This window comes from Dermacentor albipictus, chromosome 9 (assembly GCF_038994185.2).
Source record: "Dermacentor albipictus isolate Rhodes 1998 colony chromosome 9, USDA_Dalb.pri_finalv2, whole genome shotgun sequence".
NCBI classification, from domain to species: Eukaryota; Metazoa; Arthropoda; class Arachnida; order Ixodida; family Ixodidae; genus Dermacentor; species Dermacentor albipictus.
The window spans coordinates 44,130,839-44,142,789 of NC_091829.1; the positions used below are offsets into that span (position 1 = coordinate 44,130,839).

Sequence of the window (11,951 nt, forward strand, 5' to 3'; positions counted from 1 at the left end):
GTACATTTGGTTCTTCAGGAGCTTAACGGTGGTCATCCACTCCGGGGAGAGGATAGCCTGTCGAGGAGGGGCCGAGACGAGCAGACAGTCTGACACACAGATTCACACAGAGTTTCTTGCACACTCTATGCACACCCTCACTTTCTTTTTTTCAACAGCAAAATGCGCATCCAAGCTCTCCTGGGTCACGTGGCCCCCATGCGTTTTACTTGTTCTCCACTGTCCCTAACGCGGCAGCTATCGCGGAACCTTCGTATCAACGCTTCAGCGAGTGGCGCAGTTTGTTTTCCACCGGCGCAATCTAGGTTCCTCTTCTCGAGCGCCCGCTTCCTTCCCGACCGAGCATAACTCTCCACAACAGCGAAGTGCACGAGCCTGCATAGGGGCTGATGATCAGACTTGGCCTGATTTCACGTGTAGGAAGCGCTCCCCGTTGACTCATCTTTCGGGGCGTCTGCGCTGCGGCCGACGTTCGAAGCGCGGTGTTGACTCACCGCGCCAATAAACTGCGCGCCGCGCTAAACGTGCGGCTGATAAAGGGAGGACGTGACGGCGCCACCGCGCGACCGTATATCGAAAGTGCCACGCAGCAACGCGACGTGCGATCGCTCCGCCGAGTGGAATACGTGACGAGCGCGTGGTAAGCGTGCAACGTTGAACTGCGAATGCGAGAGAATGAAACGTCTCGCGCGTGATCACTCCAACAAGAGTGCGATGTAGCATTGCTACACGGACGTCGTGAAGTGATGAACAAAAAAAAAAACACAGTGGCAATTTAGTGGTAAAAGTGAAATACGTTAGTCTTTACGTCGCACCACTTTGAAGTCCAGGATCCCCGTTTTAAACCGCGTTAACCACATTTGCATAGCGTTCGGGAACGCACTTGACTCTCGCCCTGCCCTTCTTTGAGAAGCGAACTGCATCTGTTGGTGGTCAGGAACTGACCATTGTCAGATGCACTGCATATTGCTACGGAACATCATGTGCGATCACGAAAAGGCGAGCAGTGCGAAGACGACGACGACGATGAGAAGCTAGCGCGGGCTGTTGCCTCTTGGCCAAGCGCAGCGTATTTTCTTGTAAATATACTTGTACATAGCTTTTCGTCTGCGTCTTCCTACGTAACATATCCGGTGGAGGTGCGGGGACATCTTCCTTGGACATCTCGTCCTTGGACATCTCGTTGACGCGAACGGAGTGCAACCGGACCCAGGCAAGATCCATGCCGTTGCACACTTCCCTGTTCCGAAGTGTGTCAAGGATGTGCGCAGCTTCATCGGCCTTTGTTCGTACTTCCGCCGTTTCGTGAGATATTTCGCCGCGATAGCACGACCACTAACCGAGATTTTAAAGAAAGACGCCCCTTTCCAGTGGGGCGATAACGAGGCCTCTGCATTCTCACATCTAATCGACATTCTCACAACGCCTCCCGTTCTGGCCCATTTCGATCCTTCTGCACCTACCGAAGTCCGTACTGATGCCAGCGGTCACAGAATTGGCGCAGTACTGGCACAACGCCAGCATGGCCACGACCGTCTTATCGCTTACGCCAGCAGGCTTCTCTCACCCGCGGAGCGCAACTATTCCATCACTGAGCGTGAGTGTCTGGCCCTAGTTTGGGCGGTTGCGAAATTCCGCCCATACTTATATGGCCGACCCTTTTCCGTTGTCACAGACCATCACGCGCTTTGCTGGTTATGCTCACTGAAAGATCCTACAGGAAGACTTGGTCGCTGGGCCTTACGCCTCCAAGAATATTCGTATACTGTCACCTATAAATCTGGCCGTCTACACAAGGACGCTGACTGCCTGTCTCGCTACCCGGTCGACGATCCTGACGACGCCGACAGTAGTAGCGCCAACGGCATTTTCTCTGTGTCTGCCTTCGCTAACATCGCCGATGAGCAGTACCGAGACCTATCGCTGCAAGCACTTATCGAGCGTCTGCGCTCAACACCTACCGACGCATCCGTTTGCCGATATGTCCTCCAGGGCGGCATTCTGTATCGAAGGAACTTCCTCCCTGACGGCTCTGATCTTCCTCTTGTCGTGCCAAAACAGCTACGATAGACTGTGCTCTTTGAGATGCATGACGCACCCACTGCAGGACATCTTGGGGTAACCCGCACGTACAACCGCGTCCGCCGCCGCTTCTACTGGCCTGGTCTCGTTCGCTCCGTTCGACGCTATGTTGCTGCCTGTGATCCCTGCCAGCGTCCAAAAACACCCCAGGTGCTACCTGCCGGTCATCTCCAGCCAGTCACCGTCCCTGTAGAACCGTTCTTTCGTGTTGTATTAGACCTGCTCGGTCCCTTTCCCACGTAATCCTCTGGGAACAAATGGGGAGCCGTCGCGACTGATTACGCCACCCGATACGCTATCACTCGGGCTCTCCCTACCAGTTGCGCCACTGACGTCGCGGATTTTCTCTTGCGTGACATTATCTTGCTTCATGGACCCCGCGACAGCTGCTTACTGACCGTGGTCGAAACTTCCTCTTGAAAGTTATCGCTGACATTGTGCGTTCCTGCTCCATTCAACACAAACTGACTACCTCATACCATCCTCAAACCAATGGCCTGACAGAGCGGTTAAACCGTACTCTTACCGATATGCTGTCCAAGTACGTTTCCAAAGACCACCACGACTGGGACATTGCCCTTCCTTACGTAACATTTGCGTACAATTCTTCCCGGCACGACACTGCCGGATTTTCTCCATTTTATCTACTGTACGGTCGCGAACCTACCTTGCCCCTAGACACGGCACTTCCTCCTGCTGCGATTTCAACAAGCGAGTATGCCCGCGACGCCATCGCCCTCGCCGACCATGCACATCAGCTTGCCCGTGCTCGACTGACGACCTCACAGGCCACTCAGCAGTGTCATTACAACGCCCGCCATCGTGACGTGCAGTTTTCGCCTGGTGCGCTCGTGCTCCTGTGGTCGCCCTCCCGTCACGTCGGACTTTCAGAGAAGCTCCTTTCGCGATACACAGGGCCCTACCGCGTGCTGTGCCAGGTGACGCCTGTGACTTACGAAATTGCTCCTGTGGGTTCAACCTCGTCCTCTCTTCTGGCATCAAGTGATGGCGTGCATGTCAGTAGGCTCAAGGCCTACTACACTGCTTCCGAGTCCGATCTTTAGTCGCTCCGGGACGGCGCTTTTGCAGCCGGGGGTAGTGCTACGGAACTATATGTGCGATCACGAAAAGGCGAGCAGTGCGAAGACGACGACGACGATGAGAAGCTAGCGCGCGCTGTTGCCTCTTGGCCAAGCGCAGCGTATTTTCTTGTAAATATACTTGTACATAGAGAGAGAGAGAGAGAGAAAACATTTATTTATCATCAGTTTGGGCGACTTCCTCGCAGGGTGGAGCCCTTATTTCAGGGCCCCATTGGCTCGCGCCACTCCGCGTGCCCGCCGGATCAGCCGTCGCTGCTCTTGCGGGTCTGAGCTGGTCAGCGCAGTCTCCCAGGAGGAAGGGGAAGGTGAAGGAATAGGGGAGTAGCCCGGAGGGTGTGGGCATTCCCAGGTGCAATGATATACTGTGGGTTTTGCTCCACAATAGGGACAGTATGAGGGATAGTGTGTGGGGTGGAAGAGGTGAAGATAAAAGAGGCAGGGAAATGAATTAGTTTGAAGTTGTCGCCACGCGACGGCATCTTCTCGATTAAGGGAATTATGTGGTGGAGGGAAGTGTCTCCTGGTGTCTCTGTAATATTGTAGAGTTTCAGTGTAGGTCATTGGTTCTGTCGGTGCGTCGTCTGGGTTGGACAGCTCTTCCAATGGCGCCCGGTTAGCGAGCTCTCGGGCTACCGCATTAGCGCGTTCATTACCATGGAGAGAGGCGTGTCCAGGTGTCCAGACGATACGCACCCTGTGTAACGCTGTGGGGTGTAATGATGTAAGGATGCGGTGTGTGTAGGGTGTCACCTTCCCTTGTGCCAAAGTCCTGCAGGCGGTCTGAGAATCTGTGACCACTGTGATAGGTCCATCCGGCGCCGGCATGGTTGAAGCGTGTACGATGGCTAGGGCAATAGCAGCCTCTTCCGCCGTGCCACTGTCCACAGTGTTGAGCGTGGCCGAAGCTCTCAGAATGTCTGCACTATCTAGTACGACCAGACATAGGGCGCGTTTCTGTGGGTAGCGGGCCACGTCGGTGTATAGGACTGAAGTGTTTGATTTGTCATCGCCAAATAGGCGAGCCAGGGCTTGTGCTCTTGCCTTTCGTCGACCTTTATGACGGTCAGGGTGCATATTCCGGGGAATTGGGGCCACGTGAATTTTGTTGCGAATGCTAAGCGGAAGAAGTGTGCGGTTTTCCTGTTGTGGTGTTCTTGGTATTTGGTATCCTAGCCGGGATAGAATGTGGCAACCTTGCATTGTTCGTTGCAGACGTTGCAATTGGCTGTTAAGATGACCTTCAACTAGTTCGCGGATGGTGTTGTGCACCCCCAGCCGTAGTAGGAGCTGCGTAGACGCATGTTGGGGTAGTCCCAGCGCTGCCTTTAGTGCCGTACGGAGGAGGGTGTCCATCTGGTGCATCTCAGTCTGAGTCAGATTATGATAGGGGAGGTGGTAGGTTAATCGGCTAATTATGAGGGCTTGCATGATTCGGAGTACGTCTTTTTCTTTCAGTCCTTGTCGGCGGTTTGTAATGCGTTTTATCATGTGCGTTATTTGGGTAACTTGTTGGCGGAGCACGTGTAGGGTATGTGTGGCCTTCCCGTTCTGTTGTATGTGAAGTCCTAGCACACGTAGCCTGTCTACCCTTGGAATAACGTTGCCATTGAGATGCAATGTGATGGCTGGTGGAATATCGGCCTTGTTCCGTTTTTTCAGTACAAGCAGGAGCTCCGACTTCTCAGCTGCGCATGTGAGTCCTCCGGCTGTTGCATAATCCTGAACTATATTTACGGCTTCCTGTAGTGAATCTTGAATGGCGCCGTCTGACCCTGTGGTCACCCAGATTGTAATATCATCGGCGTACAGGGCGTGCTGCACGTTCGGAAGTTTGTTGAGGAGCGGTGGTAGCTTTGCCATCGCCACATTGAACAGGGTGGGTGAGAGAACCGAACCCTGGGGAGTCCCTCTGCCGGAAAGTTTTATGATGTCCGACCGAATATCACCTAGGCCGATGGTGGCTGTTCGGTCAGATAAAAAGGCTCGGACATAATCATAGATGCGCTTTCCGCATCGGGAGGATGCAAGGTTGTTTAGAATGAGGTCATGTGAGACGTTATCGAAGGCTCCTTTGAGGTCCAACGTCAGAATGGCTCTTGTTTGAGCTTTACTTGGACCATCCACAACATCCTCCTTAAGTTGTAGGAGTATGTCCTGCGCAGACAGACCTGGTCGATAGCCGAATAAGGTATTGGGAAAGAATTGGTTCGCTTCGAGGTGAGGCTGGAGGCGATTTAGCACTACGTGCTCGAAGAGTTTGCCAATACACGAAGTCAAGGAAATGGGTCTGAGATTTTGGAGGGACAGTGGTTTCCCGGGTTTCGGAATTAAGGTGATATCGGCGTGTCGCCATTCCTGTGGAAGCGTTCCGTTTTGCCAATTGTCGTTGTAGTATGCAGTGAGTTGCCGTATGGACTGGTCGTCGAGGTTGCGTAGCAGTGCATAGTGAATGCCGTCTGCTCCGGGCGCCGTGTTTCGTCTTATGCCGTGTAGGGCTGCCCTCACTTCTGTCTCTGTAATGTTGCCGTCCAATTGTGTTTCTTCCTCGTGTGGATACTCTTTGTACTCCGGTCGGTGGCCTGTAGCAATGTATCTTTGTTGCAGTGTTTGGAGGAGCGCGTCATCATTCATTTGTTCTTTGTGGATGATAGTGCGGACTGTGTTCGTTGTGTGCGTTTTTGTGTGCGTTGGGTCGAGTAGTGCTCTGAGGAGAGACCACGTTTTTGAACTACTTAGTGTTACTTGTACATAGTGTTATGTGTTATGTACATACTTAGTGTTATGTACATACTTGTACATAGCTTTTCGTCTGCGTCTTCCTGCGTAACAATAATATGTGTTTTTTTTTCTAAACTCTCTTGTGCACTCTTTGCCTCGACCACCTGGCCCCCCCCCCACCTGACCCCCCACCCCCCCAAACCCACACACTCTTCCCTTTTGACACTTCCAATGAGAATGCATTAAAAAATAGAAGGGAATGTCACGTGACAATCTTAATGCCCATCCAAAAGAAGAAAAAAACGTAATCCAGGGGTATGCCGCGAATTCTACTAGAAGCACAAGATCGTGTACCATGATAGGCAAGCAGTGCGCCGCACGCCAAGCCTCAGCGCACTCTTGTCGCCTGCGCTCACGTGGGTTCCACTTTGCGGTTATTTAATGCGATTAGCGTTCTTTGCCTTTCTCGGCAGTTCTAAAGCGCAAGCTTTACTAACCGCGTTGGGGCGAGTTTCGCCGTTGCCAGCAATTTGACCTTCATTTGTCTGCAGCAGCTGTGCCGTAGCATTGGCAACGCATCGCGTGGCTCGCCGCGCCGAGCTCCGCCACCGCTGCCGCCGGCTTTGCGCATGCGCTCTCCAGAGCTGGGTTGCCGGCTGACCACGTGACTCGCCGCGCCTGGCTAAGACTAGCGCCTAGTCAGTGCGAGCTTGGCCATGGATGAGATCGGGGCCGGGGCCGTCTTCTCTGAGCGTTGCGCGGGAGCGGGAGGCGTTGAACCGTCGTCGCCAAGCGGCGCCTGACCACCCCGCGGATATCGCCTGGCGAGCTGCTTCACTGGAGAGAAAGAATAACTTTATTGAATTGGGGAAATGGGGATAGGGGATTAGGAGCTTGATGGGTGGTGCCCCAAGTCCAGGGCTCCACTGGCTTCTGCCGCTAGCCGAACGGGACCAAGAAGGGCCTTCTGCACCTTTGGGTCTGAGCTGGCGAGTTGTGCCTCCCATTGCTCCAGTGTGTTGGTTTGATTATACCTAACTAAGTAGGCATTTAAATTCGGCGGTCTATTTTGGCATCCCCATGAGATGTGGTACAAAGACGGTGGTGAGTCGCTACACCACGGGCAGGCACGCCCATACATCGTAGAGTGTCCGGAATACAACAGGCGTCGCACCGTTGAGATCAATGTAGCAACCGCGTTCGCGCCCTGTCCGTTTGTGCTTCGACGCTGCGCATGTTCGCGGCGTCTCTTCCCCGCCGCGAACACCAGAGCTGCGAGCCAATCAGAGCAGAGCAAGATGACGAATTCGACAATATGGCGGAATCTGAGAGCGTCCAGAATCCACTTTTGTTACTTGGTGACATGTGGTGCGAATGCAATGGTTTAGCGGGATTTTTTTTTTCGGATATTGTATCAATTGCTGTCTTGTTGCAATGTTACGACACAATTTGCGAATTATAGCCCGGCAGCTTGCAAGGCTTATCCAATTGGAGTGAATTGCCAGGGTGACACCGGTTTCGAAATATGCGCCATTAAACTCGCCGTGGAGATGCACTGTTTGACCACTTGCTTTTTAACAAAACGCTTTTTAATGTGTTGGAGCACAAAAGCAACTGGAATGCCCTAGTTTTTTTCATCCCACACTTTTGAAATTAACATCTCGAAGAAGTTCAAGATCAGCCACATCACAACATCGACATGATCCGAACTTTCCGTCTTCCGGAGTGCAGCGCTATATGTGCATCAACAATCGCCAAATCAGTGGGCTATGTTTTATGATTGAAAGGCAGCCCTAAAATCACTCTTATCAGCTCTGCGCCGCAGCCTACATGTACATTTGGTAGCGGAGATACGCTTACGCTACCACCATGCGGTCAACAGAGGCCGCGACTTTGGATTTCAGTGGCTACTTGGGCGCTGTAACATTACTGGCAATGAAAGTGCCGACAAGGCTGCCCGTGAGGCACGTGATGTATGCGAAAGCACCCCGATGTCATTGTCGAGAACGGATGGAGTGCGGTACCTCAGTGGTATTGGCCATATCATTACTGTAGGAAAATGGAACACAGCGGAGTTCACCAATCGGCGCCTATATGTCATGGATCCGCACATGACACTGCAACTTTTACCTGGCTATAGCCGACGGAAAGAAACGTTATTCTGCCGCCTGCGAGTAGGAGTTTCTTTCACAAACTCCTACTCGTTCCTAATTGCAATGGCGGACAGTCCTGATTGCAGCAGATGTGGTGTCGAAGAAACGACAAAACATCTCCTGTGTGACTGCCCTAGATAGGAAGACGAGACGAGTGCGCTTCATACAGCTTTGGGACACTTGGACGACCCTTCCTTTCACAGAGGAGGAGAAGATCTTACTTTAGGCCGGTGGCATCGTGCGTCTGCTGTGTGCAAGGCCACCAAGGCGCTGGTGCGTTTCTTGAAATGCACCAGCCTGTATGACCACCTGTGACTGACTCAGTCATGAACACTTGTGTGTGTAACAGGGCAAACTGTGAACTTCTTTCTTCCTTCTCCTCTTTCAATCCCCCTTCCCCTTCCTCAGTGCAGGGGAAAGGGGATTGGGGTTAGCCAGCCTGCCGGGCTCAGTCTGGTTAACCTTCCCTGCCTTTCCCTTATGACCGCTCTCTCTCTCTCTCTCTCTCTCTCTCTCTCAACATCTCTAAACTGGTGCCACACTGGAAATTAATTATAAGACCACAATTCGTAAATTGCAATGTCCCGTAATTATTTAAGTAATTAATGTTTTTGTTCATTTGATCTGTGTTTCTATTTCTCGTTCATGTACGCCTCTGAATAATACAGCTCAGTGAATATAAATATGCTATATCTGCCACAGCCGACTTTCTGTTTTAATTCCGTAATACAGTAAAAGCTCGTTAATTCGAACCGCAAGGGGAAGCCGCTTCAGTTCGAATTAACGAAAGTTCGAACTAACGAAAGTGAAGGAGAGCAACAGTACACTGCGATTTGGAAGCAGTAGGGCATGTCAAAAATTTGGCGAGTCAGAAAGTGATGGCGTGTGCCGCGGACACATGCCATCTTCAAGTCAAAGCTCTGGGTCCGACTGTGCCACGCCACCGATGTCCACCAAAACGAACGTTAGCCGAGGCTTAACACCATCACAATGAATCGCGACGGCCGATACCTCCTAAGCTGAAAACAGAGGTGCACAACCGATGAAGACTGCCGAGACAAAGACGCTGAACATGTGAAGGTGGCGAAGGCCCAGATTCGTTCGTTCTTGATTGCAAGCGCAGCTGCGACGTACTTGGTTCGCTGTGCTTTGGTGCTTGCCGTGCCATCTCCGCACAACATTAGCAGCTGTACAAGATTTGCAAAGCCTCCGAAATTCGCAACGGGCAAGAAGTCTCGGAGGTTACGTAGAACGGAGAGGCGGCAGCCGCCGCTGCCTTCTGGCTGACCCCGCATCGGTTAGATTTTTTTCCGATTTTGCCTTCTCTCACCGTTCTCTCCGTTTCGGAGGCAATACAGCCTTGTGTGTAGGCAGTGCAGTGTGTAGTGTGCCAGGCGAGCGTAGTTCGAATTATCCGTGAGGGAACCTTCCCGCGTTCGAATTAACGGACTTTTTTATACATACACTTCTGTGGAGTTTGGCCGGACCAAATCGTACAGTTCGAATTATCCATAAATTCGAATTATTGAAGTTCGAATTAACGAGCTTTCACTGTACTTAAAAACGATCACCTTGTATATTTCACTGAAATGTCTTCTTAAAAACCCTGTTCACTTTAATAAAACAAATTTTGTACATAATAATCTCGCACTCGTTTTGGGAAATGAGCTAAACTGGCTAAATGAAAGAGGAGGTTTAACATCCCTAAGCCGCACTTTGGGCTATCGAGGAAGCCTTTGCGAAGGACTCTTCGTTAATTTTGGCCACCGTGAGTTCTTTAGCGTGCACCTAAATTACGGTACGAGGGCGTTTTCGCTCTCCGCTGCCACTGGAACGCGCCCGCCGCGGTTGGGAAACACACCCACGACGACGTCGTTCTCAGCAGTAGAACGCCATGGTCGCTGAGCTGCTGCCGTCAGTTAACATGGTAAATGCCTTGGGGAAAAAACGGCCTTAATCTGGTTGCTTCGAGCAGGTTATTAGGACACTACCTTGCACTTGGCAACGCTAGCGATAGCTATCTAATTAGCTCAATGTGTTCCGATGGCGCTTATTAGGCATGCTAACTATTGCGTTCACCCGCCGTGGTTGCTCAGTGGCTATGGTGTTGGGCTGCTGAGCACGAGGTCGCGGGATCGAATCCCGGCCGCGACGGCCGCATTTCGATGGGGGCGAAATGCGAAAACACCCGTGTGCTTAGATTTAGGTGCACGTTAAAGCACACCGGGTGGTCGAAATTTCCGGAGTCCTCCACTACGGCGTGCCTCATAATCAGGAAGTGGTTTTGGTACGTAAAACCCCATAATTTAATTAACTTTTGCGTTCCGGCAGTAACCGTCGGAATACAATTGCGAAACTCAGTGACTGCTTTCCGTTTTGCCCGTCGGTGTTTCTCACGTTATTCCTGGACCGTGGGGTGCCTCGTCCTATGTGCGTGGAATGATCGCCTGCTGCAAGCAATCACGTGCCTTTCCTTTATTCTCCTATGCGCATGCGCTTACCTTTGGACTCTCTACTCCCCCCCCCCCCCATACTCACTTTTATTAGCTAGATTGGATTTTCCCTTCTGGTTAACCTTCCTGCCTTTCCCCTATCCTCTCTCTCTTTCTCTCTCTCTGTTGTGTTATAGTGCCGTCCGCCAGTCACAGAAACCCGGAGAATTAGCTCCCCCCCCCCTCAAGAAAAATAAGCTGTTGCTTTTCATTAGATTGAAAGCCTTAATTTGCTGTCAGAAGAGTATAGGCTTGGGCTGCTTGGTAATACATAGTTAAACTGGAAGCATAGCGCGGAAAGGACGATCGACAAAGACTAGACAGGACAAGCGCTAACTTTCAACACAGCGTTTACTGCGGAAGAAGGAACATATGTACGCAACCGATTCTGCTAAGAGAAAGGACATAGAAGCTTGACAAAAACGCCACATGCCGTCATGCCATGAATTCAAGCTCTGTAGTCGATAACGCCACAGACGGCCTGCTGACGCATAGATCACCTGCCCGTGCGATCTTTGCTGGGGCTGAACTGTTGCGTGCATTTGTCCTTTGGTTCGTGCAGGATGAGTTCATCACTGATCTGCTGAGGGTAAGAAGGACATAAAAGCTTGACAAAAACGCCACATGCCGCCATGCCATGAATTCAAGCCTTGTAGTTGATGATGCCACGGACGGCCTGCTGACGCACAGATCCCCTGCCCGTGCAATCTTTGCTGGGCAGTTGCGTGCATTTGCTCCTTTGGTTCGTGCAGGAGGAGTTCATCACTGAGATGACGCCGGCGGAGTGGCGGCCGGCGCGGCGGTGCTTCAGCCCCAGCGCCGACCACGTGGAGCGGGTGCCCCGCCTGTACCAGCAGCGCCTCTACGCTCCAACACCGCGACCGATGCACGCGGACCGCGGGGACCACCAGTCTGTCGGACGTCACAGAATGGAGGGAGCGTGGCGGTTCCCGGGATGGAGGATGTTTTAAAACTTTGGAACGAGGAGGGGACGGGCAGCAAGCATGCGGCGGCAGAAGCACGGTCTGGTTAATAAAGAAAAGGGCCTTGTGCTTCTATGTTCATAACGCACGCCGTTTTCCCTCACCGACAGCCGTCTGGATTGCAGCAGGTGGCAGTACTGACAGCCTAACGTTCTTCGTCGACAGTCCTCGCCGGAGACACGTGTTGTGTAAAAAAAAAAAAAATTATGGGGTTTTACGTGCCAAAACCACTTTCTGATTATGAGGCACGCCGTAGTGGAGGACTCCGGAAATTTTGACCACCTGGGGTTCTTTAACGTGCACCTAAATCTAAGCACACGGGTGTTTTCGCATTTCGCCCCCATCGAAATGCGGCCGCCGTGGCCGGGATTCGATCCCGCGACCTCGTGCTCAGCAACCTAACACCATAGCCACTGAGCA

At 52.1% G+C, this 11,951-nt stretch overlaps 1 protein-coding gene across 2 annotated transcripts in view; it reads left to right on the top strand.

The window, feature by feature from the left end:
* Positions 1-11,613, top strand: part of LOC139049469 (serine/arginine repetitive matrix protein 1-like) — a 145,918-nt gene extending 134,305 nt beyond the window's left edge. For both annotated transcript variants that reach the window (XM_070524947.1, XM_070524946.1), the window contains exon 12: positions 11,301-11,613. In XM_070524947.1, coding sequence (XP_070381048.1) covers positions 11,301-11,519 — 219 coding nt within the window. In that variant the 3' untranslated portion in view covers positions 11,520-11,613. The remainder of the gene's footprint in view (positions 1-11,300) is intronic.
* The last annotated feature ends 338 nt before the right edge of the window (positions 11,614-11,951 follow it).